Genomic DNA, 22,768 nt, shown 5'->3' with positions numbered 1-22,768 from the left:
ATCATTATTTTTAAAGGCAGATGTATTTAGACTTATTCTATGTGTAGTGAGTGTTTTTGGGGGTTGTTTCTTGGCTGACACCACCCTTAGCTGAGTTGCCAACAACCAGATGTATCCGGATTTCAGGGATACGACTAATTCAACTTAGCTTCCTTTTCCGCTGAAAAACGGATGTGGGGACTCCGCTCAGGCATATTATTTTACGCCTGCTATGTTAGTTTGACACTGACTGCTACTTTCAGGGAGTATTTTGGGATTTCTCCAGCAGCTTACTGACCTAGAGGGAGGCAGCAGTGTAAACATATCCTCCTCTCAGCTGTCAAGCGCACTGACATGCTGCTGCTGCTGCTGCCGGTTTGAAAGGAGAACATTTTAGGGCAAAGTAAAGTAGCTGCGGAAAAGCCAAAATAAGGCGGCATTTTGCTGGCTTTGTTTGTGTGTGTGTGTGTGTGTGTGTGTGTGTGTGTGTGTGTGTGTGTGTGTGTGTGTGTGTGGGTGGGTGGGTGGGTGGGTGGGTGTGCGTGTGTTCACTGTTTATGTGTATTTGTGGAATCCATCTACATTTCTACAGTAGCGGTCAACAGTGGACACACCTACTCTTTCAAGGGTTTTTCTTTGCTTTTACTATTTTCAACATTGTAGAATAATAGTGAAGACATCAAAACTATGAAATAACACTTATGGAATCATGTAGTAACCAAGAAAGTGTTAAACAAATCCAAATGTATTTTATATTTGAGATTCTTCAAAGTAGCCACCCTTTGCCTTGATGACAGCTTTGCACACTGGAATGAGTTGGTGTGTCCATACTTGACTGGTACTGTATTCAAAAAACGCTTTTATTTTAGTGTCTATAGTTCCTAAAATGTTCTCGTATAATGATAGTCGTTCTAGCGGTTCTGTTTGTTTTCCCCATTATCCCATCAGCAGGTCTGCTTCATGCTGATTTGTTTTTATGTTCATCCATTTTAGATATCTGACATTTACTCAGCAGTCGGAAGCGACACGAATGGCCATGGTACATACCTGAAGTAGGCACTGGGGCCTCTCTTAAAGCACTGTCAAAGTAAGAAACAGTGAACGACCCAGTCTGCTCTAACTATACTCTATAAAGGATTATAGATTGTATATTAGATAAGACACCAGTACAAAGTTTGCAGCTGTCATTTACAGAGGTTACATAGTCATCAAAGGTCAAACAGTATTTACACTAATCATTAAGAAGTAAATGTGTTCCTTCTGAACATTTATAGCTAATGCATATACATTAGGCCCTTGTCTCATGATTTAATGTCCTGGTTCATGAAGACATATATGCTCAAGAATTCCCGCAGTGTTTCTTAGTCAATTAGTCGTTCAGGCCTTTGCCATTCTCTGTGCATCACACTATGTAGCCTACACTACGCCAGGTGGCTCCTGAGAGATATATCCAACGGTCAAACTACTCTCAACAAAGCAACAAAGAATATAGGCCTACAGTACATACAACAGATCTAATTAGCAGCCCTATCCACAAACATACATACACCTTTTGAACTCACATACAAGTATCCAATACGCCTACACACGAAGGAAAAAATGCATAATGTCCCTTCTTAGCATATTCTACTTCAGAAAGCCAGTAAAGCCAGTAAAGCTCATTCAGCAGGGAGAAACATTGTTTTCCTGTGATGCATATTCTATCAAATACTTTGAATTGTTTTCGTTCTTGTTCTGTGTGGCTCATTGCATATTCCTACATTTCACCATTCATTTTTTCTTATCTGCTGTCTGTTGTTTTGCTGGTCACAAGGAGATATACTATGTAAAATATAAACTTATTTTGTAGCCTGGTTGGTCTAGCAGTAATGTGTTAGCCTCCGGAACACATGTCTACAGTGTCGGTACATAAGTTTGAATATGGCTACTACCCCTTTAACATAATCTCTCTCTATCTTTCCCCACTATCAGTCTGGCCTACTGCTCTTTAACATAATCTCTCTCTATCTTTCCCCAGTATCAGTCTGGCCTACTGCTCTTTAACATAATCTCTCTCTATCTTTCCCCAGTATCAATCTGGCCTATTGCTCTTTAAAACAATCTCTCTCTATCTTTCCCCAGTATCAATCTGGCCTATTGCTCTTTAAAACAATCTCTCTCTATCTTTCCCCACTATCAGTCTGGCCTACTGCTCTTTAACATAATCTCTCTCTATCTTTCCCCAGTATCAATCTGGCCTATTGCTCTTTAAAACAATCTCTCTCTATCTTTCCCCAGTATCAGTCTGGCCTACTGCTCTTTAACATAATCTCTCTCTATCTTTCCCCAGTATCAATCTGGCCTACTGCTCTTTAAAACAATCTCTCTCTATCTTTCCCCAGTATCAATCTGGCCTATTGCTCTTTAAAACAATCTCTCTCTATCTTTCCCCACTATCAGTCTGGCCTACTGCTCTTTAACATAATCTCTCTCTATCTTTCCCCACTATCAGTCTGGCCTACTGCTCTTTAACATAATCTCTCTCTATCTTTCCCCAGTATCAATCTGGCCTACTGCTCTTTAAAACAATCTCTCTCTATCTTTCCCCACTATCAGTCTGGCCTACTGCTCTTTAACAATCTCTCTCTATCTTTCTCCAGTATCAATCTGGCCTACTTCCCTTTAACACAATCTCTCTCTATCTTTCCCCACTATCAATCTGGCCTACTATATATATATATATATATATATATATATATATATATATATATATATATGGTGTATAAGACCCTTTTCACAATTTCTCAAGATAAACCTTACTGTATTTCCAAAGACACATGTTTTAACTCCTCCCACGCTGAGATTTTGAGAAAGTATTATTGTGTAAGACACTGAGCTCCAGCCAATTTCATTGCAGTACCTAAATGTTAAAGTTTCATGGATCTTCCTTCTATTAAATACTTGTGTGCTCCCTCCGCTCTGCATGCTGTTCTATTGGTTCCTGTCTTCAACTTCAGCTCCTCAAACTAAACCCAACGGAAATTAAATAGGAATTAAGAATCTGGATATTGGGTACGTCCCTAATTATACCATATTGTAATGCACTCTTTTTGACCAGGACCCATAGGGTTCCGATCAAAAGTAGGAATAGAATACCATTTGCGATGCTAGCCATTGTGTGGTACACCCAGCCACTGATCATCAGTCATCTAATTCCCCATCCAGCCAGCCTAGAATTATGCATTATGCAAGCTAGCTATTTGCTATCTGACCCTGTGTACTGGCATCCTCCATTAGGCAGCCGGTAAACAAGACCAAGAGATGGAGCTAGGACTGGTGGATTTGATAAACAGCACTCAGCTGAGTGTTGATGTCGTGCCACATGACACATCAATAGTAATGGACACCATCTGTGCAGTTGAAGATAGAGAAGACAGAACGGCTGGAAGAACAGCATAGAAGACTGGGTTCCTGTTAGGAAGTCTAAATGTGGCAAGACCTGAGTGTGCTTGTCTTTACGCGACAGAGCTATTTTGGGAGCAAGGAATAGATGTAAATGAACATAGTTTTAGCACTGTGTTGGAAGTACACATGTCTCTTCGAAAGAGGTGCCTAGCTAGCCACACAAAATACTAATTCATTTTGACTGTGGTTTATATATTTACCTGAATTTCAAAAATATTACAAAATACTTCCTACCCCTCCGGACTAAAGTCTGGTCCCTGACAAGCATTTAAATCATTTAAATCTGTTGTTTTCTCCTGAAAAGACAGGTCTTTGAGACAGTGAACAATGGGCTGCTGCAGCTGGCTTTTGACCACCATAACCACCTCTAAAACATTGAGATGCATGGTCAGATGTGGTCCAAAGCATTGGTCTGTAATTAGCTTGGTGTAGACACTAGCCCCCCTATCCCCTCCCCTTCCTTCCCCTCCTCCGTCCAGTCAGACCATGGTGTTGTGGACAATATTAATGGCCATGGTGTGAGTGAGGCTCAGTCACAGGGAAAATGAAAACTGACATGCCACTCTCTGCCTCAGATGGAAAGTGATCCAAATGAATCACAATCAGGTTGTGAGAAGGTCGATAGATTGCCCAACACTAGGCGCAAACTGATGATGCTCAGGGTAAGAGGTTACTGCTTATACCACTGCACCACCGCAGGTCACAACGCTCTAGCAAGCCGTGAGAATAATTGATGATAAATTATGTTAATGGTGCGTAGTTTTTTATTATTTCCTTTTCATCCTTCCCCAAACTGAACCTCTCAGAATGAATGCCTAAACTGTTAACATTTGTGTTGTTTCAGTTTTAACCCTGTAGCCATGCAGAATGAATGCATCAAAAATAGACATTCATCCATAATATGTCGAATTTCAAAGGGAAACTATGAGATCTTGTTGCTCCTCCACCATCTTGCTGTGCACCTAACACCCTGTACATGCTGAGTGTTGGTGTGGTAGCTGTTCCATCTCCTCCCCCATCTTGCTGTGCACCTAACACCCTGTATATGCTGAGTGTTGGTGTGGTAGCTGTCCCATCTCCTCCCCCATCTTGCTGTGCACCTAACACCCTGTACATGCTGAGTGTTGGTGTGGTGGCTATTGTGTAAGAACAGAGGCACAGGGCCAGCATGAGAGCCTTGTCCTCTTTCTCTGGCCCGCTCCGACTGCTCTCCTGTATATATCATAATGCTCTGCTCTTATCTCCCCTGTCCAGTGAATGAGGGGGGCATCAAGCAGGCGTCCAACTCCTGTCCTGACCCGGGGGAACCAGAGAACGGCAAGAGGGTGGGCTCCGACTTTAGGTAGGTCATTTTGGGGTGAAGAATGGACCCTTACTAACATAGCACCCACTGGTCCCGGAGAGACAGGACACTGGATTTGCAAAGCCTGTGGCAAGGCACCTCTAGGGTTGCAAAATTCCTGGAACTTTCCCAAAATTCCCAGGTTTCCCAGAACTCCTGGGTGGAAAATTCCTGGAATCAGAAGGGAATAAGCAGGAAATCTCCTCCTCTCGGGATTGCTGCAAAACCAGGGAATTTTAGGAAGGTTACAGGAATTTTGCAACCCTGGGCACCTCCTATGTGGCTTGCACGTTGCAATGTGTTGGAGAACATACTGATACTGACAAAGTTTTTTTTCCCACCACAACTATAAAGAACAATACAAAAAGAAACAAATACTATATTATTTACTACATTTACTGAGGTGCTGACTTGCTGCACCCTTCGACAACTACTGTGACTATTATTATTTGACCATGTTGGTCATTTATGAACATTTGAACATCTTGGCCATGTTCTGTTATAATCTCCACGCGGCACAGCCAGAAGAGGACTGTCCACCCCTCATAGCCTGGTTCCTCTCTAGGTTTCTTCCTAGGTTTTGGCCTTTCTAGGGAGTTTTTCCTAGCCACCGTGCTTCTACACCTGCATTGCTTGCTGTTTGGGGTTTTAGGCTGGGTTTCTTTACAGCACTTTGAGATATCAGCTGATGTACGAAGGGCTATATAAATACATTTGATTTGATTATTTATGAGTTATTTATATGCCCAGTATAGACAAAGCAGATGAAGTTAAAACAAACAGCCTACAGCTGTTAACATGAATATTCTCCGAGGGCCATATCGCCTGTCAATGACAGTGGAAGGACACTGGACATTGATTGTAGAAGGAAGGTACTCTGGTGTCATTATGAGTGCAGTGTCATGAGCGTGACACACACCAGTAATACAGTTCAACCTGAATATGACACTAGCCTCTAGTATCGCTCCACCTGAATGGGAATCACTTCTCCTCTCATCTTTAAGTGTTCATTCAATGACACACACACCACTTCACTGTGGAATGTTGACAGCAGCAGCTCAATGTGTGCAAAACCTAGGTAAATATTGAGCTCAGGGCCTGTAATCATAAGGTGTCTTAGGGTATAAAGGGTTACCTTTATTTAACTAGGCAAACCAGTAAAGAACAAATTCTTATTTACAATGACAGCCTACCCCGCCAAACCCTAACCTGGACGATGCTGGGCAAATGCGCCACCCAATGGGACTCCAGTTGTGATACAGCCTGGAATCAAACCAGTGTCTGTAGTGACACCTCTAGCACTGAGATGCCGTGCTAGAGACTGCTGTCCTACTCCTACTTGGAGACTCTTTATAAATACGGGCCCTGATGATTTTAACTGTGATGATGGCAGTGGAGAAGGTATTCTATTTGAATAGAGTTAAGAGATGCCAACAAGAAAACAATGACTTTATACCTTTTATGTTGTGACTTATTTCTCTGTAACGTGTAGTGGGAAACATGCCCATTTCAGAATATCATACATATCATTGCAATTTTTCCGTTTGGATCGTGTTTGTGTTCATCTGAACAGGGTGAATAGTTTCTGGAACCATTTCCTCTGAATGATATCAGATTATCTCAACCGAGCCCCGAGTTTGAGCTTCAAACAAATCGAAGGCCTTTCAAACCAGGCTTTTTTTTTTACTGTGTAGGAAAATCAAAGATGAGATTACTTGCAGATGTATTTTGAGGTATAAGATGTTTGTAGTTCAATAACACACATTAGCGGTACATCAATACTTTCAGTTCCTTTATAGTATTTGGCTTCGTTGTCTTAAAAAAGCCCTATATTCCAATATCACATGGTCCTAGTGGGAATCTGTTTTTAATTACTGTTTAATGTGCACAGATAGGCCTATACTTCATGTGTTTCTACAGTATACCTTGTAGTAACACTTCTGTGTGTGTGTGTGTGTGTGTGTGTGTGTGTGTGTGTGTGTGTGTGTGTGTGTGTGTGTGTGTGTGTGTGTGTGTGTGTGTGTGTGTGTGTGTGTGTGTGTGTGTGTGTGTGTGTGTGTGTGTGTGTGTGCGTGCGCGTGCGTGTGTGCATGTGTACATGTGCGAATGTGCCTGTATATGTGTGTCTGCCTGTCTGTGTTCCATCTCTCCCAACAACAGTATCGGAGCCACCGTCCAGTTCCTCTGTAATGAGGACCACGTGCTCCAAGGCTCCAAGACCATCACCTGTCAGAGGGTGGCCGAGGTGTTCGCTGCCTGGAGTGACCACCGCCCCGTCTGCAAAGGTCAGTTAGCACCCCTGGCAACTGCCTGCATGCTCCTGGACCCCAAATGGCACCCTATTCCTTATTTAGTGCACTACTTTTGCCAAGGGCCCATAGGAGGCTGGTCAAAAGTAGCAAACTATATGGGGAAAAGGCCACTATTTAGGACGCAGTACATGGCTCTTGGGTCCCAAAATTCATTGAGAATATAGATATGGAGCCCTCATGGAAATGTCAGAGTACTTTGTCATTTTCAACTGAGCAACATTTTGGTGGCTTGGTTTTGCTGGGAGATTGATTTGAAATATAATTTGGGATTCTGTGTAATGTTCATGATGTTCAACAGCGGATCAGAGACCTGCTGAGGTTTGATTAGTCAGTGTTACCGCAGGGGAGGGTCGGTGTGACAAGCAGACAGGTTGTTAGAGGTAGCTGGGACACCTGTGTGCCCGATCCTTTTTTGTGACACACACACACACACATTCATCAACCAATCATGGTCCATTTTGATGGTGACACACACATTGACTAACCAATCCTATCCCAGGCCACTGTGAGGCCTCCGGAGTGGTTAGGACGACCCACTTTGCAGATCAGTAAACAAAGTAAAATTATACTGTGTGTAACATTTAAAGCATCTTGCCTATCACGCCCTACATTCATCCATCAGAGCCATCCTCAGGTTGTGCTCTCCAGCCGGGCAAACAATAAAATAAAGAACATTTTCTAGTATTTCAGGCAGAGTTTAATTATAGGTAATTAGGTACTGAAATGAGTTGATGCGGCAATGGACAACAACTTCAAGGCATAATTATTGTCTTGCTGGATAAGTCTTCTATCTCCCTCTCCCCTCTCTCTCTCGCTCTCTCTCTCTTTCACTCCCTTTCCCAGCTCTCACTCCCGTCCTGTCTCTCCCGTCATTAATGAAGCATTCACCTGTTGTTTGTTTTTCCTAAAATGTGTAGACATTATTATCTAATCAATTAAACACAGCTGATATCAATTAAGCCGAATCCTGTCACTTGTGTGACTTTGATGCCACCCTGGGAACTGACCGGCCTGAACAATGCCCCCAGGATACCCATGTCTCTGGGGTGTATCTAATAACACCCTTGCATCGGCTTGTCTCTTAGCAGGAGACTCCCTTCAGACTAATGTTTAGTTAATTTATTAGGATTCCCATTAGCTGTTGATCATGCAGTAGCTACTCAGAGAAAAGACAACACAAAGACAATATTATACTACATATAATTAGTCAAGACACCAAGAGACAACCAAAATAATTCCTATACACTATTCGTATATACCGATCAGTTAGATATTTAGATGAGGGACGGGCAACTCCAGTCTTCAGGGGATCGAAGTAGTGTCACACTTTTTCCCCATACCTAGCAAACACAGGTGATTAAACAAATTGTATTTTAAACTAAAGATCATTATTTGTTGATTACATTCTAGCAGACACTCTTATCCAGAGCAACTAGGGTTAAGTGCCTCATAGAAGGTCACATCAACAGATGTTTCCCCTAGTTGGCTCAGGGATTCGAAACAGCGACCTTTCGGTTACTGACCCAACGCTCTTAACCACTAGGCTTCCTGGAGTCAGGTTAGTTGGGGCTGGGGCAAACGAGCAACACCAATCACGCCCCCGAGGACTGGCGTTGCTCATCTCTGATTTAAGATGTGACACAAGATGTTTATTGATCTGTTTCTTTAAAATAAAAAATAAGCTAAGCTTGCTGTCTGCAGGAGTAATAACTGGAGGCAGATCTGTTCGTGCTGTCATGCAAACGTTTTTGGCTGTAGTTCGAGTTGTTTACACATTTTTATTTGATATAAGTTATGTGATTTTATTTCATGTTTAACTAGGCAAGCGAGTTAAGACCAAATTCTTATTTACAATGATGGCAGATCTGTATAAAAGCAGCGTTTACTTTATGGTTAATAACAGCTGATGGCGTAGAGGGTTGATTACGGCACTGTTTACGTGGTAGTTTTACACCAAACTAAATTAAGACTCTATGCTAAAACACTGTAGGTGTTTTTCAGTACACTACATGCCTTTTATATGTAAAGCATTTTTAATGGACATAGAGCATGTAAAAACACCTACACGTTTACACTTTAAAATCCACCTGAGTGCCTGGACCTTGGATTCTTTAAAGCATTTAACACTTTTTTTGTTGGATTGTATGTATCTTGTTTTTCTTATTTAGCAGTCTAAACGGTTTTATACTGGATTCTGCTGTATGTCAAGAGTCAAAATAGATCTAAATTAAATTATCCAAATTAACTCTGAAAGTCTCTCAACATAATATTAAGATTCGTAGATATGATGATACTTCGTGGTCACAGTATCAGGGGTACAGTAGTGCTCTTTCTTGATTCAATTTCAGATAATTATTATTCAGAGAAGGTTGTTCGATAGAGAGGATGTGCTAAAACCTTGTAATCTCAAAACCATTTTCAGTTTGAACATTCAATATGCTTGTCTTTCTTATTTACATGAGTTGTCTGATGGATATTGCAAACCTCCCATCAAACCAACACTTAACAGTTCACTACTGTATATAAAAACAAGTCACAGGCACTCTTGATCTTGTTTCTTGTCAATTGTCAACTCTGCAATGTCCTTGTGTCCCACATGACTTATCCGCCACCATATCTCAATGCATTACAGTATGTCAGTGAACACTAGTGCCATATGGCCACATGACAACCAGACAGCTGGTTAGGCCGATATGCCCACACATTCTTCTCACTTCTTTCAGTACTTTAGTCTGATTGGCAGTGTCTTTGAAGCATGGAAGAGGGTTGATATGACTAAATACATCCAGGAAGTGTATGATATCATGACGTAGAACCCGGCTGTATCCACTGCCAGTTGAACTTTATTAGGAGGACAAAAAATATTCCCTGTTTAGTGCACAACTTATGACCAGGGCCCTTAGTGGTCTTATTAAAAGACATTCACTATATAGAGAATAGGGTAGAGAATAGGGTCGTTTTTCAGTCGTATTATCAGGGACAATCCAATAAATAGACGTCAAATGCCAAAAGACAAAACATACTTTTATTGTATTGTGTATGAAAATGATGAAGTGCACAGTGGTCTAATGCACTGCATCTCAGTGCTAGAGGTGTTTCTACAGACCGATAGTGTGGTGCACAATTGGCCCAGAGTTGTCTGGGTTAGGTTTTGGCCGGGGTAGATAATAATTTGTTCTTAACTGACTTGCCTAGTTAAATAATGGTTAAATAAGTAAACAAAAAAGCATCAGGACTTCCTGTTTTTGTTTCTTTAAAACTAGCAAAGCAACATTTGAATGTGTACATGTACAATATATACCACAGGAGGTTGGTGGCACCATAATGTGGAGAACGGGCTCGTGGTAATGACTGGAGCGGAATCTGTAGAATGGAATCAAATACATCAAACACATGGTTTCGAGATGTTTGATACCAATCCATTTTCACGTTCCGGCCATTATTATGAGCCATTCTCCCCTCAGCAGTCTCCACTGGTGTATACAGTACCATTCAAAAGTTTGGACACACCTACTCATTCAAGGGTTTTTCTTTATTTTACTATTTTCTACATTGTAGAATAATAGTGAAGACATCAAATCTGTGAAATAACACATATAGAATCATGTAGTAACCAAAACAGTGTTAAACAAATATATTTTATATTTGAGATTCTTCAAAGTAGCCACCCCTTGCCTTGGCATTCTCTCAACCAGCTTCACCTGGAATGCTTCCCCAACAGTCTTAAAGGAGTTCCCACATATGCTGAGCACTTGTTGGCTGCTTTTTCTTCACTCTGTGGTCCAACTCATCCCAAACCATCTCAATTGGGTTGAGGTCAGGTGATTGTGGATGCCAGGTCATCTGATGCAGCACTTCATCACTCTCCTTCTTGGTCAAATAGCCCTTACACAGCCTGGAGGTGTGTTTTGGGTCATTGTCCTGTTGAAAAACAAATGATAGTCCCACTAAGTGCAAACCAGATGGGATGGAATATCGCTGCAGAATGCTTTGGTAGCCATGCTGGTTAAGTGTGACTTGAAGTCTAAATAAATCACAAACAGTGTCACCAGCAAAGCACCCCCACACCATCACACCTCTTCCTCCATGCTTCACGGTGGGAACCACACATACGGAGATCATCCGTTCACCTATTCTGCGTCTCACAAAGACACAGCTATTGGAACCAAAAAAAAAAAAAAAAAAAATGTGGATGCATCAGACCAAAGGACATTTTCCACTGGTCTAATGTCCATTGCTCATGTTTCTTGGCCCGAGTAAGTCTCTTCTTATTATTGTTGTCCTTTAGTAGTGGTTTCTTTGCAGCAATTCAACCATGAAGGCCTGATTCACGCAGTCTCCTCGGAACAGTTGATGTTGAGATGTCTGTTACTTGAACTCTGTGAAGCATTTATTTGGGGATTAATTTCTGAGGTGCAGTTAACTCTAATGAACTTATCCTCTGCAGCAGAGATAACTATGGGCCTTCCTTTCCTGTGGCGGTCCTCATGAGAGCCAGATTCATCATAGCACTTGATGATTTTTTAAACTGTACTTGAAGAAACTTTAAAATTCCTTGACATTTTCCAGATTGACTGACCTTCATGTCGTAAAGTAATGATGGACTGTCGTTTCTCTTTGCCTATTTTTATTTAACCAGGTAAGTTGACTGAGAACACATTCTCACTTACAGCAACAACCTGGTGAATAGTTACAGGGGCAAGATGGATAAACCAATTGTAAGCTGGGGATGATTAGGTGACCGTATGAGTGCCAGATTGGGAATTTAGCCAGGACACCAGAGTTCACACCCTTACTCTTACAATAAGTGTCATGGGATTTTTTGTGACCACAAAGAGTCAGGACACCCATTTAACATCCCAGCAGAAAGACAACACCACAATGTCCCCAATCACTGCCCTGAGGCATTGGGATATTTTTTTAGACCAGAGGAAAGGGTGCCTCATACTGGCCCTCCAACACCACTTCCAGCAGCATCTGGTCTCCCATCCAGGGATTGACCAGGACCAACCTTGCTTAGCTTCAGAAGCAAGCCAGCAGTGGGATGGATGCAGGGTGGTATGCTGCTGGCGTGCAGGGTGGTATGCTGCTATTTGAGCTGTTCTTGCCATAATATGGACTTGGTATTTTACCAAGTAGGGCTATCTTCTGTATACCACCCCTACCTCGTCACAACACTGATTGGCTCGAACGCATTAAGAAGGAAAGAAATTCCACAAATTAACTTTTATCAAGGCACACCTGCTAATTGAAGTGCACCTCATGAAGCTGGTTGAGAGAATGCCAAGAGTGTGCAAAGTTGTCATGAAGGTAAAGTGTGGCTACTTTGAAGAATCTCAAATATAAAGTATATTTTGAGTTGTTTAACACCTTTTTGGTTACTACATGATTCCATATGTGTTATTTAATTGTTTTGATGTCTTCACTATTATTCTACAATGTAGAAAATAGTAAAAATAAAGAAAAACCTTGAATGAGTAGGTGTGTCCAAACGTTTGACTGGTACTGTACATATATACATAATGGTAATAACACTGCTGCCATAACTGTCCTGTGTATAGTTAGGGAGACCACCACTAGCTGTAAATTATGTATGATAAGTTTTACTGCGGACAGTATTACAAATTACACCTTGAAATGGCCAGGCAATGTTCCCCAGCCACTTTCCGTGTGTGTATGTGTGTGTGTTGGGCGAACATGCGTGCTTGTTCCGGCTTGCCTCCTTGTGTGTGTGCGTGTGTGTCTCTCCCTGTTCGTGTTTGTCGGTGTGTGAGACCAGTGTACTCCTGTTTGGAAGGGAAAAAGGCAAAGTACCTTGGGTCAGGGTTAATGATGTCATTGATCATTCTCAGTGGCCATTGTTTTTTAGGTTACTTTGTACCTCCCGTTCCTCCGAGTCGCCAATCAGACCAGCTAATCTTTATTCTCTCTGCTGAATTGGCTCGTTTTCCCCCAGCGGAAGGTCAGCCTGAATGCTGGCGGACATAAAACACCAACAATAGGATAGAAAACAAGTAAAACATGTGCAGGGTGTTTTATCAACGGCAAACGACTAATTATCTTGATGTCTTCAAGTGTAGGCTTATCTCCCTGGCTTGGCTTGGCATCCCTGACTGGGAGAGCTGGGTTTGTGAAAGTTCACCATTAAAACACTGTAGACAATAACAAAAAGAGGAGGATCCGCAATCTGGATCTCTGAACTGTTCATTTGCCTAACAAAAAAAAACCTGGAAAAAACAAGGGACTTAAGGACAACCAAAGTCAGATTTCAGAGACTTTATTTTGCCTCTCCCAGCACGCATGATGCCATTATCCCTCAGTGTTAGATGAACCAGAGAGTATAGCCCTGTCTTGTCCCTCTTGTGAAATCATGTTTCTTGTTTGTGAAGGTGGGGGTTAGAAAGGTAATGAATTGTTTGCTCACCATCGTGTCCCGTAATTGTATAGATAATTTCTATCTGGCTGCTCGGCGTGCTTGCTATAAGTTACGCCATGCACCCAGCAGGGAGAGCCAAGGCTCTTCATTTAGTAAGCAGTAATTGAGCTGTCAGTCCATGGAACACAGGCATGCCTAGATCTACGTCCCCTACATAGAATGCAGATTCTGTTTCACTGAGGCCTAGCTGACACTGTCCGCCCCCAAAACTGAATGGTTACAAATCCCATACGTTGTTGTCACGATGTACATGTGGAGAAGCACACTGAAGGATGGAGGGACTAGCTAGTGAGACTGACTTTGAGGACTTTTTAATACCACTCTTAGGCCATCACTTTAGTGATACTGCTTATGTTGTGTTGACTACAGTGACAGTGACAGAGATAGAGAGGTCAAAAAGAGAAATAAATTGAGAGTGAGAGAGAGAGAAAGAGAGAAAGTGACAAACAGACTGAGATAGTGAACGAGAGAGAGAAAGAGAGATGGAAAGGGAGACAAATAGAGAATCAAAGATGGAGACAAAAGACACAGGGAGTGAGGGAGGTTAAGGGCTCATGCCTTTATTACTTGATCACTACTGTGGTACAGTGAGACAGGAGTGGGTGTGAGGTGTTAGTGTGTAATCGGGTGTGTAAGCACCATGTTACCAGACACTGTGTGAGGTCTGTGTCTCTTTCTCCGGCGCCCTGCAGGCTATCAGGCCAGCTGCCTTCACCACTGGGTGAGATCTCTGTCTACTATCAGGCCAGCTGCCTTCACCACTGGGTGAGATCTCTGTCTACTATCAGGCCAGCTGCCTTCACCACTGGGTGAGATCTCTGTCTACTATCAGGCCAGCTGCCTTCACCACTGGGTGAGATCTTTGTCTACTATCAGGCCAGCTGCCTTCACCACTGTGTGAGATCTCTGTCTACTTTAGGCCAGCTGCCTTCACCCCTGGGTGAGATCTCTGTCTACTATCAGGCCAGCTGCCTTCACCACTGGGTGAGATCTCTGTCTACTTTAGGCCAGCTGCCTTCACCAATGGGTGAGATCTCTGTCTACTATCAGGCCAGCTGCCTTCACCACTGGGTGAGATCTCTGTCTACTATCAGGCCAGCTGCCTTCACCACTGGGTGAGATCCCTGTCTACTATCAGGCCAGCTGCCTTCACCACTGGGTGAGATCTCTGTCTACTTTCAGGCCAGCTGCCTTCACCACTGGGTGAGATCTCTGTCTACTATCAGGCCAGCTGCCTTCACCACTGGGTGAGATCTCTGTCTACAATCTGGCCAGCTGCCTTCACCACTGGGTGAGATCTCTGTCTACTATCAGGCCAGCTGCCTTCACCACTGGGTGAGATCTCTGTCTACTATCAGGCCAGCTGCCTTCACCACTGGGTGAGATCTCTGTCTACTATCAGGCCAGCTGCCTTCACCACTGGGTGAGATCTCTGTCTACTATCAGGCCAGCTGCCTTCACCACTGGGTGAGATCTCTGTCTACTATCAGGCCAGCTGCCTTCACCACTGAGTGAGATCTCTGTCTACTATCAGGCCAACTGCCTTCACCACTGAGTGAGATCTCTGTCTACTTTCAGGCCAGCTGCCTTCACCACTGGGTGAGATCTCTGTCTACTTTCAGGCCAGCTGCCTTCACCACTGGGTTCCAGGAGCACTGAGGACAAGACTCCCCATGGTGGAGACATACACGGATGCATCAACAGACACATGCTTAAACAGAGACACACACAAAATCATACATACACAGATTCACCTCTCTCTGTCTCTCTGTCTCTCTCTGTCTCTCTCTCTCTCTCTCCCTCCCTCACACACACACACACACACACACACACACACACACACACACACACACACACACACACACACATATATACAAAAACAATAAACAAACATGCAGACACAAACAAACATGCAGACATACTTACACAGTGAATTTAAATAAATGAATTAGGCCCACATTTATGGATTTCACATGACTGGGAACAGGGTTGGGGAGTAACGGATTACATGCAATCTGTTACATGTAAGGGATTACAAAAAAACAGTAACTGGAATCTGTTCCGTTACCAGCAAAAATTATTTTTGACACTTCTCTGTTTTCTCAATGACATTTAAATCAGCATTGAAAAAAATAGCAAGTTTAAGTTTGTTTCACCTAAGCGAGTCTGACCACAAATCAGAGGCCACTATGATGACACACCAAATGTGTTTGATCAAGAGCAAGAATAGGATTTTGTAGGCTACAGTCCAAGCCATGTCTTCCAATGGTGCGACTCCTTTCGGCATCCGAAGATTATCCAACATGAATAAACGCTTGGAGGTAAGGATGACAGCAGTGGTGTAGTCTACAGCGATATGGATATGAATTGATGTGAATCACACTGCCGCTCTCTCATTTAGCTATTTGCGCCTTACGGATTTTGGTTGTTATGGATGGCTGTTCTCAAATCCAAATGGACACATGCTCAAAATCGCACCCTTTTCCTAGATCCATTTTTGGATTTGTAAATTATATATACTAAATATATACACTACCGTTCAAAAGTTTGGGGACACTTAGAAATGTCCTTGTTTTTGAAAGAAAAGCACATTTTTTGATCAGAAATACAGTGTAGACATTGTTAATGTTGAAATAACTATTGTAGCTGAAAACGTCTGATTTTTAATGGAATATCTACATAGGCGAACAGAGTCCCATTATCAGCAACCATCACTCCTGTGTTCCAATGGGACGATGTATTAGCTAATCTAAGTTTATAATTTTAAAAGACTAATTGGTCATTAGAAAACCCTTTTGCAATTATGTTAGCGCAGCTGGAAACTTTTGTGCTAATTAAAGAAGCAATAAAACGGGCCTTTAGACTAGTTGAGTATCTGGAGCGTCAGCATTTGTGGGTTCGATTACAGGCTCAAATGCCCAGAAACAAAGAACTTTCTTCTGAAACTCGTCAGTCTATTCTTGTTCTGAAAAATGAAGGCTATTCCATGTGAGAAACTGCCAAGAAACTGAAGATCTTGCTCAACGCTGTGTACTACTCCCTTCACAGAACAGCATAAACTGGCTCTAACCAGAATAGAAAGAGTAGTGGGAGGCCCCGGTGCACAACTGAGCAAGAGGACAAGTACATTAGAGTCTCTAGTTTGAGAAACAGACGCCTCACAAGTCCTCAACTGGCAGCTTCATTAAATAATACCCGCAAAACACTAGTCTCAACATCAACAGTGAAGAGGCGACCCTGGGATGCTGGCCTTCTAGGCAGAGTTGCAAATTAAAAGGCATATCTCAGACTGGCCAATAAAAAGAAAGGATTAAGATGGGAAAAATAAAATGTATTTAATCACTTCTTTAATCAGCTCCGATACTGTTGTTGGGAGAGAGGGAACACAGACAGGCAAACACACATATGCAGGCACATGCACGCATGCACGCACACACACACACACACACACACACACACACACACACACACACACACACACACACACACACACACACACACACACACACACACACACACACACACACACACACACACACACACACACACAGGAGTGTTACTACAAGGTATACTGTAGAAACACATGAAGTATAGGCCTATCTGTGCACATTAAACAGTAATTAAAAACAGATTCCCACTAGGACCATGTGATATTGGAATATAGGGCTTTTTTAAGACAACGAAGCCAAATAATGTAAATTAACTGAAAGTATTGATGTACCGCTAATGTGTGTTATTGAACTACAAACATCTTATACCTCAAAATACATCTGCAAGTAATCTCATCTTTTATTTTCCTACACAGTAAAATAAAAAGCCTGGTTTGAAAGGCCTTCGATTTGTTTGAAGCTCTAAACTCGGGGCTCGGTTGAGATAATCTGATATCATTCAGAGGAAATGGTTCCAGAAACTATTCACCCTGTTCAGATGAACAAAACACGATCCAAAATGAAAAATTGCAATGATATGTATGATATTCTGAAATGGGCATGTTTCCCACTACACGTTACAGAGAAATAAGTCACAACATAAAAGGTATAAAGTCATTGTTTTCTTGTTGGCATCTCTTAGCTCTATTCAAATATAATACCTTCTCCACTGCCATCATCACAGTTAAAATCATCAGGGCCCGTATTTATAAAGAGTCTCAGAGTAGGAGTGCTGATCTAGGGCTCCCGAGTGGCACAGCAATCTAAGGCACTGCATCTCAATGCTAGAGGTGTCACTACAGGCCCTGGTTTGATTCCAGGCCGTATGAGGCTTCTTTAATCAGCACAACAGTTTTCAGCTGCGCTAACATAATTGAAAAAGGGTTTTCTAATGATAAATTTGCCTTCTAAAATGATAAACTTGGATTAACTAACACAACGTACCATTGGAACACAGGACTGATGCTTGCTGATAATGGGCCTCTGTACGCCTATGTAGATATTCCATTAAAAATCAGCCGTTTCCAGCTATAATAGTCATTTACAACATTAGCAATGTCTACGCTGTATTTCTGATCAATTTGATGTTACTTTAATGGACCAAAAATGTACTTATCTTTCAAAAACAAGAACATTTGTAAGTGACCCCAAACTCTTGAACGGTAGTGTATGTGTATATATATCCAGTGATTATTGAAGAATGTAACTTAGAAATGCCTCATGAGTTTAGTTCAACTGTCACACTCCATGAGAACCCAAAATATAATCTTGTTCTTCTCCAATGTTTGTTAAAATTGTAAATGTAAACAAACACTGAATAGACTCATAACATGGTTGAAACAATATTTTTGATATCAATATTAACATCCATAGCTATGTCTATTAATCTGAGAGTGAGCACATTTCTCCAGGCCAATCCCTCAGTTTTGTTTTACCAAAACAGGCAGGGTGGGGATTTTGATATTGTTTCATCTGTGGATGTGCCCTTTAAATATCTGCACATTATCAAGATATCCAAGTGTCACCAACAAAAAGGTAAACAATAGTCCTATTGCGCTTGCACATATGACATTCATTTTTCACATGTAAATAGCACTTTTCAGTAGTGCTCAAAGCATGCCATTCCATGAGCGCAGCATTTATTTTTCAACTTGAATCAACGAGCTCAATCAGTCCTCCATGACATCAAAATCATAAACAACAGAGTAGGGATGGCTAATAAGTCCTTAGTTTTGGGGTCATGCTCAAGTAAAAAAAAATTGGCTAATCTATACTTTCATATTTCAAAGTCCTATTCTTGAAGATCAAGGGGTATGAAATATATTGGAATGACTGGAATTATGATAGACTTTGGTTTTTAATGTAAAGATATAATTGAAAGCGATGGGTTCGAAGAAGTCTACATAACCAACCCATTAAGTAAAATTTAACAACGATATATGGCCAGCTATGTCAACTTTAACATGGATTTATCCTGCAATAGATGTTGTTCAATTGATAACAATTGTCTTCTTCTAATGCCTGTTAAGGGGAAAGTCATCTACATGTAATCAGATTACGTTACTGAGTTTGGGTAATCCAAAAGTTACTTTACTGATTACAGTTTTGGACAGGTAACTAGTAACTGTAACGGATTACATTTAGAAAGTAACCTACCCAACCCTGACTCGGAATACAGATATGCATCTGTTGGTCACAGATACCTTAAAAGAAATGGGCCTCACAATTGGCCACAGAATCTCATCACGGTATTTCTGTGGATTCTAATTTCCATCGATAGTATGAAATTGTGTTCATGGTCCGTAGCTTATGCCTGCCCATACCATAACCCCACTGTCACCAAGGGGTACTCTATTCACAAAGTTGACTTCAGCAAACCGCTCACCCACACGACGCCATACACGTGGTCTGAGGTTGTGAGGCCGGTTGGACATACGGCCAAATTCTTTAAAACGATGTTGGAGGTGTCTTATGGTAGAGAAATGAACATTTAATTCTATGGCAACAGCTCTGGTGGACATGCCAATTGCACGCTCCTTCAACACTTGAGTTATCTGTGGCATTGTGTTATGTGACAAAACTGCACATTTAAGAGTGGCCTTTTCTTGTCCCCAACACAAGGTGCACATGGGTAATGATCATCCTGTTTAATCAGCTTCTTGAAATTATGCATATGGAAAATTACAGGGATCTTTTATTTCAGCTCATGAAACATGGGACCAACACTTTACATTTTGCATTTATATTGTTGTTCAGTGTACATACACACAAGCTGGCATATGTATATACAGAGAGAGAGAGAGAGAGAGAGAGAGACACACACACACACACACACATATACCACGTTCCACAGCACCATACTGTCACAGAATAAATCCCCTGATTCTCACCTCCCTCCCTGAGCCCATTGTGTATGTTTGTTCCCTGTGTTTGTGTCACAATCCCCCGATCCCGTCACACCTCCACCCACCCACCCACCCACCTCTCCTCCCCTCCCTTCCTCTACGGCACTTTCTTTCTCGCCGTGGTACCCTGACCTTTAGCTGGCCACTAAATCACTGGCTGGCTGTCACCCACATGTCTGTTTGTTCCTGCGGCTAAAGGCTGTACAAACTAATTAAGGAAGATGCCACTTGAAATCATGCAGAAAATTGCCTAGATCTATATTTTCAGGACAGCCCAAGGGTATGCAGAGTTAATCATGAATTTCAATTTAACTATTCATTGGTGCTCTGTTTTCTCTCTCTCTCTCTCTCTCTCTCTCTCTCCCCTACTCTCTCTCTCTCTCTCTCTCTCTCTCTCTCTCTCTCTCTATCGAGGGCTCTGTCTGTATCTCTTTCTCTCTCTCTTTTTTGGTGCGGATCTGTTATTTCTCTCCCAAGATGAGATTGTAATAGGAAGTGTGCTGCGTTTATTAAACAAATGAAGACTAATTAGCAAAGTCGTATTGAGAAGAAGAAATCTTATTCCCCTTACAGACACACAATGGGAATGTCATTGCTCTCATAGCTAAGGCTGATGAGATAGTTGATCGACTACATGTCTATTATTTCCTGTATTTTAAACATTAGTGTGGGGATTGGATGAATAAAGAGCCCGGTGACATTTGTTTTATTGTAGCCCACCAGCTCAAGGATATTACATAACCTCCAAAGTGACAGTCGTTCACATCTCTTATTATGAGGACGACTCAGACATTATAAATACCCAGGAATGACATTCTCTGCTTGCTCATTGGCTTGTAGTATTACTGAAACACTTCCTCATCTCTCCTGGGTTAATCCTATTGAAATAGAATGAATCATGTTAATAAAGCAGAGACTGAATGGGACACTTTCTACTTTTACTTCCTGCTTTAATCCTATGAGTACACTCAAAGTGGCTGCTAGTCCACACATTATGGCATCATTGACTTGAATGGGGAGGCCCGTTTTACTCATTGCAGTTATGTGGTTGATACCGGAAGTACTCCATGTCTAGCCCTGGATGTCAAATCTATGTTTGAAATTCAATGGAATCTGCCATAGCAATGGTAACAAGGTACCTACAAACTACTGCCCACACATAAAGGGGAAACATCTACCAGTCAAGGGAGTCTACCTGGTAGATGAAGTAGCAGTAGTGGTATTTGATATTACCCAAAACCATTTTTGGACTTTATCTGACCTCTTGTGTAAATGGACCCCAATGTAAGGTTTCTTGAATTAACCCAAGTGCTTTAAAGTTTCTGCGTTATGTGTGACCGTACAGTGCACTGTATTCAAGGCTACTTGGGATGCTGTTTGTGCCAGTGACTTTCTGAGCAGACCAGCAGAGTGTGGATTATACCTGAGGGGTCTACAGAGTCATCGGTGTTGTCACCTTGCTACATACAGAAATAATGACTTATTTATTTTCAAAAGCAATCAAGATGTCAGAGACTGATAAAACCTGATGTCTATAGTATGTAATAGGAAAGGTATGGGCCCTGTTTAAAAGTAGTGCACTAAAGAGGGAATAGGGTGCCATTTGAGACTCCAGCACAACATTGTCACTTTGGCATCGTCGCTGATGAACGGCACCAATAACAAAGACTTTATAGTCATAGTACTGTCCTGTTCCAGATGAATATTCCAGAAACTCTTTTCTAGCTGTGTTAGCCGCAAGCCCGGTAATCTTTCATAGCTGTCAGTGCATTTGGAAGACAGGCAGGACAGACGGGACACAGACAAGCCGTGTCTGTATTTAACAAATAATGACTGGTGTTTCTCCATTAAGATAATAAATAAGGCCTTGGTGTTTTTTTTTTCATTTGCACAGAGTTTAACTTGTTCAGCTGTCATGAAATGAGTCATCTGAGTATTAAATGATATTGCTAATTCATGACAACAGAAACCCTGGCCTTAAATGACTTGTTCTAGTTCAGATAGCAGCAGGCTCTATTGAGAATACAGTATGTTGAAGTATAATTATGAGTTGAATATAGCCCAAGCAAAGGGGCCCTGGTGTCTTGACGATATTTCATTAATACGAGCATTCAATGTGAGCCAAATCAATACAGCTAAAGTGACTACCTACACATGCACGTAATCACACACACACAGCATTTGGCAAAATCTGTCTCCAATTAACCACAACTTTTGTGTTTGTCAGGTTGACAAATGTCAGGCTCCAAATGAATAACCTTCCTTAATTTCTTTATTTTTCTCTTTCTCTTTCACAGTGAAAACATGCGGCTCTAACCTTCAAGGTCCTTCTGGTACATTCACTTCGCCCAACTTCCCCATCCAGTATGAGTCCAACGCTCAGTGTGTCTGGATACTCACGGCCACCAACCCCAACAAGGTAGGCCAGACTTTACTACTGTTCAGTCCTTCCACTGTCACACTGCTAGCTGAGAGAGAGAGAAAGAGAGAGAGAGAGAGAGAGAGAGAGAGAGAGAAGCTAGGCTGCCGATACTACCGTACTGTCACAGTCCTCAAGTCCAGAACAGACTATGGGAGGTGCATAGTACTACATAGAGCCAAGACTACATAGAACTCAATTCGATATCAAGTAACTCATACAAGCAGTAAAATCAGATTTTAAAAAACAGATAAAAATACACCTTATGGAACAGCAGTGACTGTGAAGAGACACACACACTGGCACAGACACATGCATGCACACACACACACACACGTAGACATGGATTTTGTATTGTAGATACACTATATATACAAAAATATTTGTGGTTAAGGTTAATTCAGCCACACCCGATGCTGACAGGTGTATAAAATTGAGCACACCACCATGCAATCTCCATAGACAAACATTGGCAGTAAAATAGCCTTACTGAAGAGCTCAG

At 41.8% G+C, this 22,768-nt stretch overlaps 1 protein-coding gene across 2 annotated transcripts in view; it reads left to right on the top strand.

Annotated features, from left to right (window-relative positions):
- The window catches only part of LOC110489401 (CUB and sushi domain-containing protein 3), a 650,169-nt gene that overhangs the window by 328,177 nt on the left and 299,224 nt on the right, over positions 1-22,768 (top strand). For both annotated transcript variants that reach the window (XM_036971421.1, XM_036971422.1), the window contains exons 8-10: positions 4,678-4,765; positions 6,926-7,050; positions 22,145-22,266. In XM_036971421.1, the coding sequence (XP_036827316.1) occupies positions 4,678-4,765; positions 6,926-7,050; positions 22,145-22,266 (335 nt within the window). The remainder of the gene's footprint in view (positions 1-4,677; positions 4,766-6,925; positions 7,051-22,144; positions 22,267-22,768) is intronic.

Source organism: Oncorhynchus mykiss, chromosome 32, assembly GCF_013265735.2.
Source record: "Oncorhynchus mykiss isolate Arlee chromosome 32, USDA_OmykA_1.1, whole genome shotgun sequence".
NCBI lineage: Eukaryota > Metazoa > Chordata > Actinopteri > Salmoniformes > Salmonidae > Oncorhynchus > Oncorhynchus mykiss.
The sequence above is the reverse complement of the archived record's forward strand: the minus strand, read 5'-3'. Positions and strand labels throughout refer to the sequence as shown.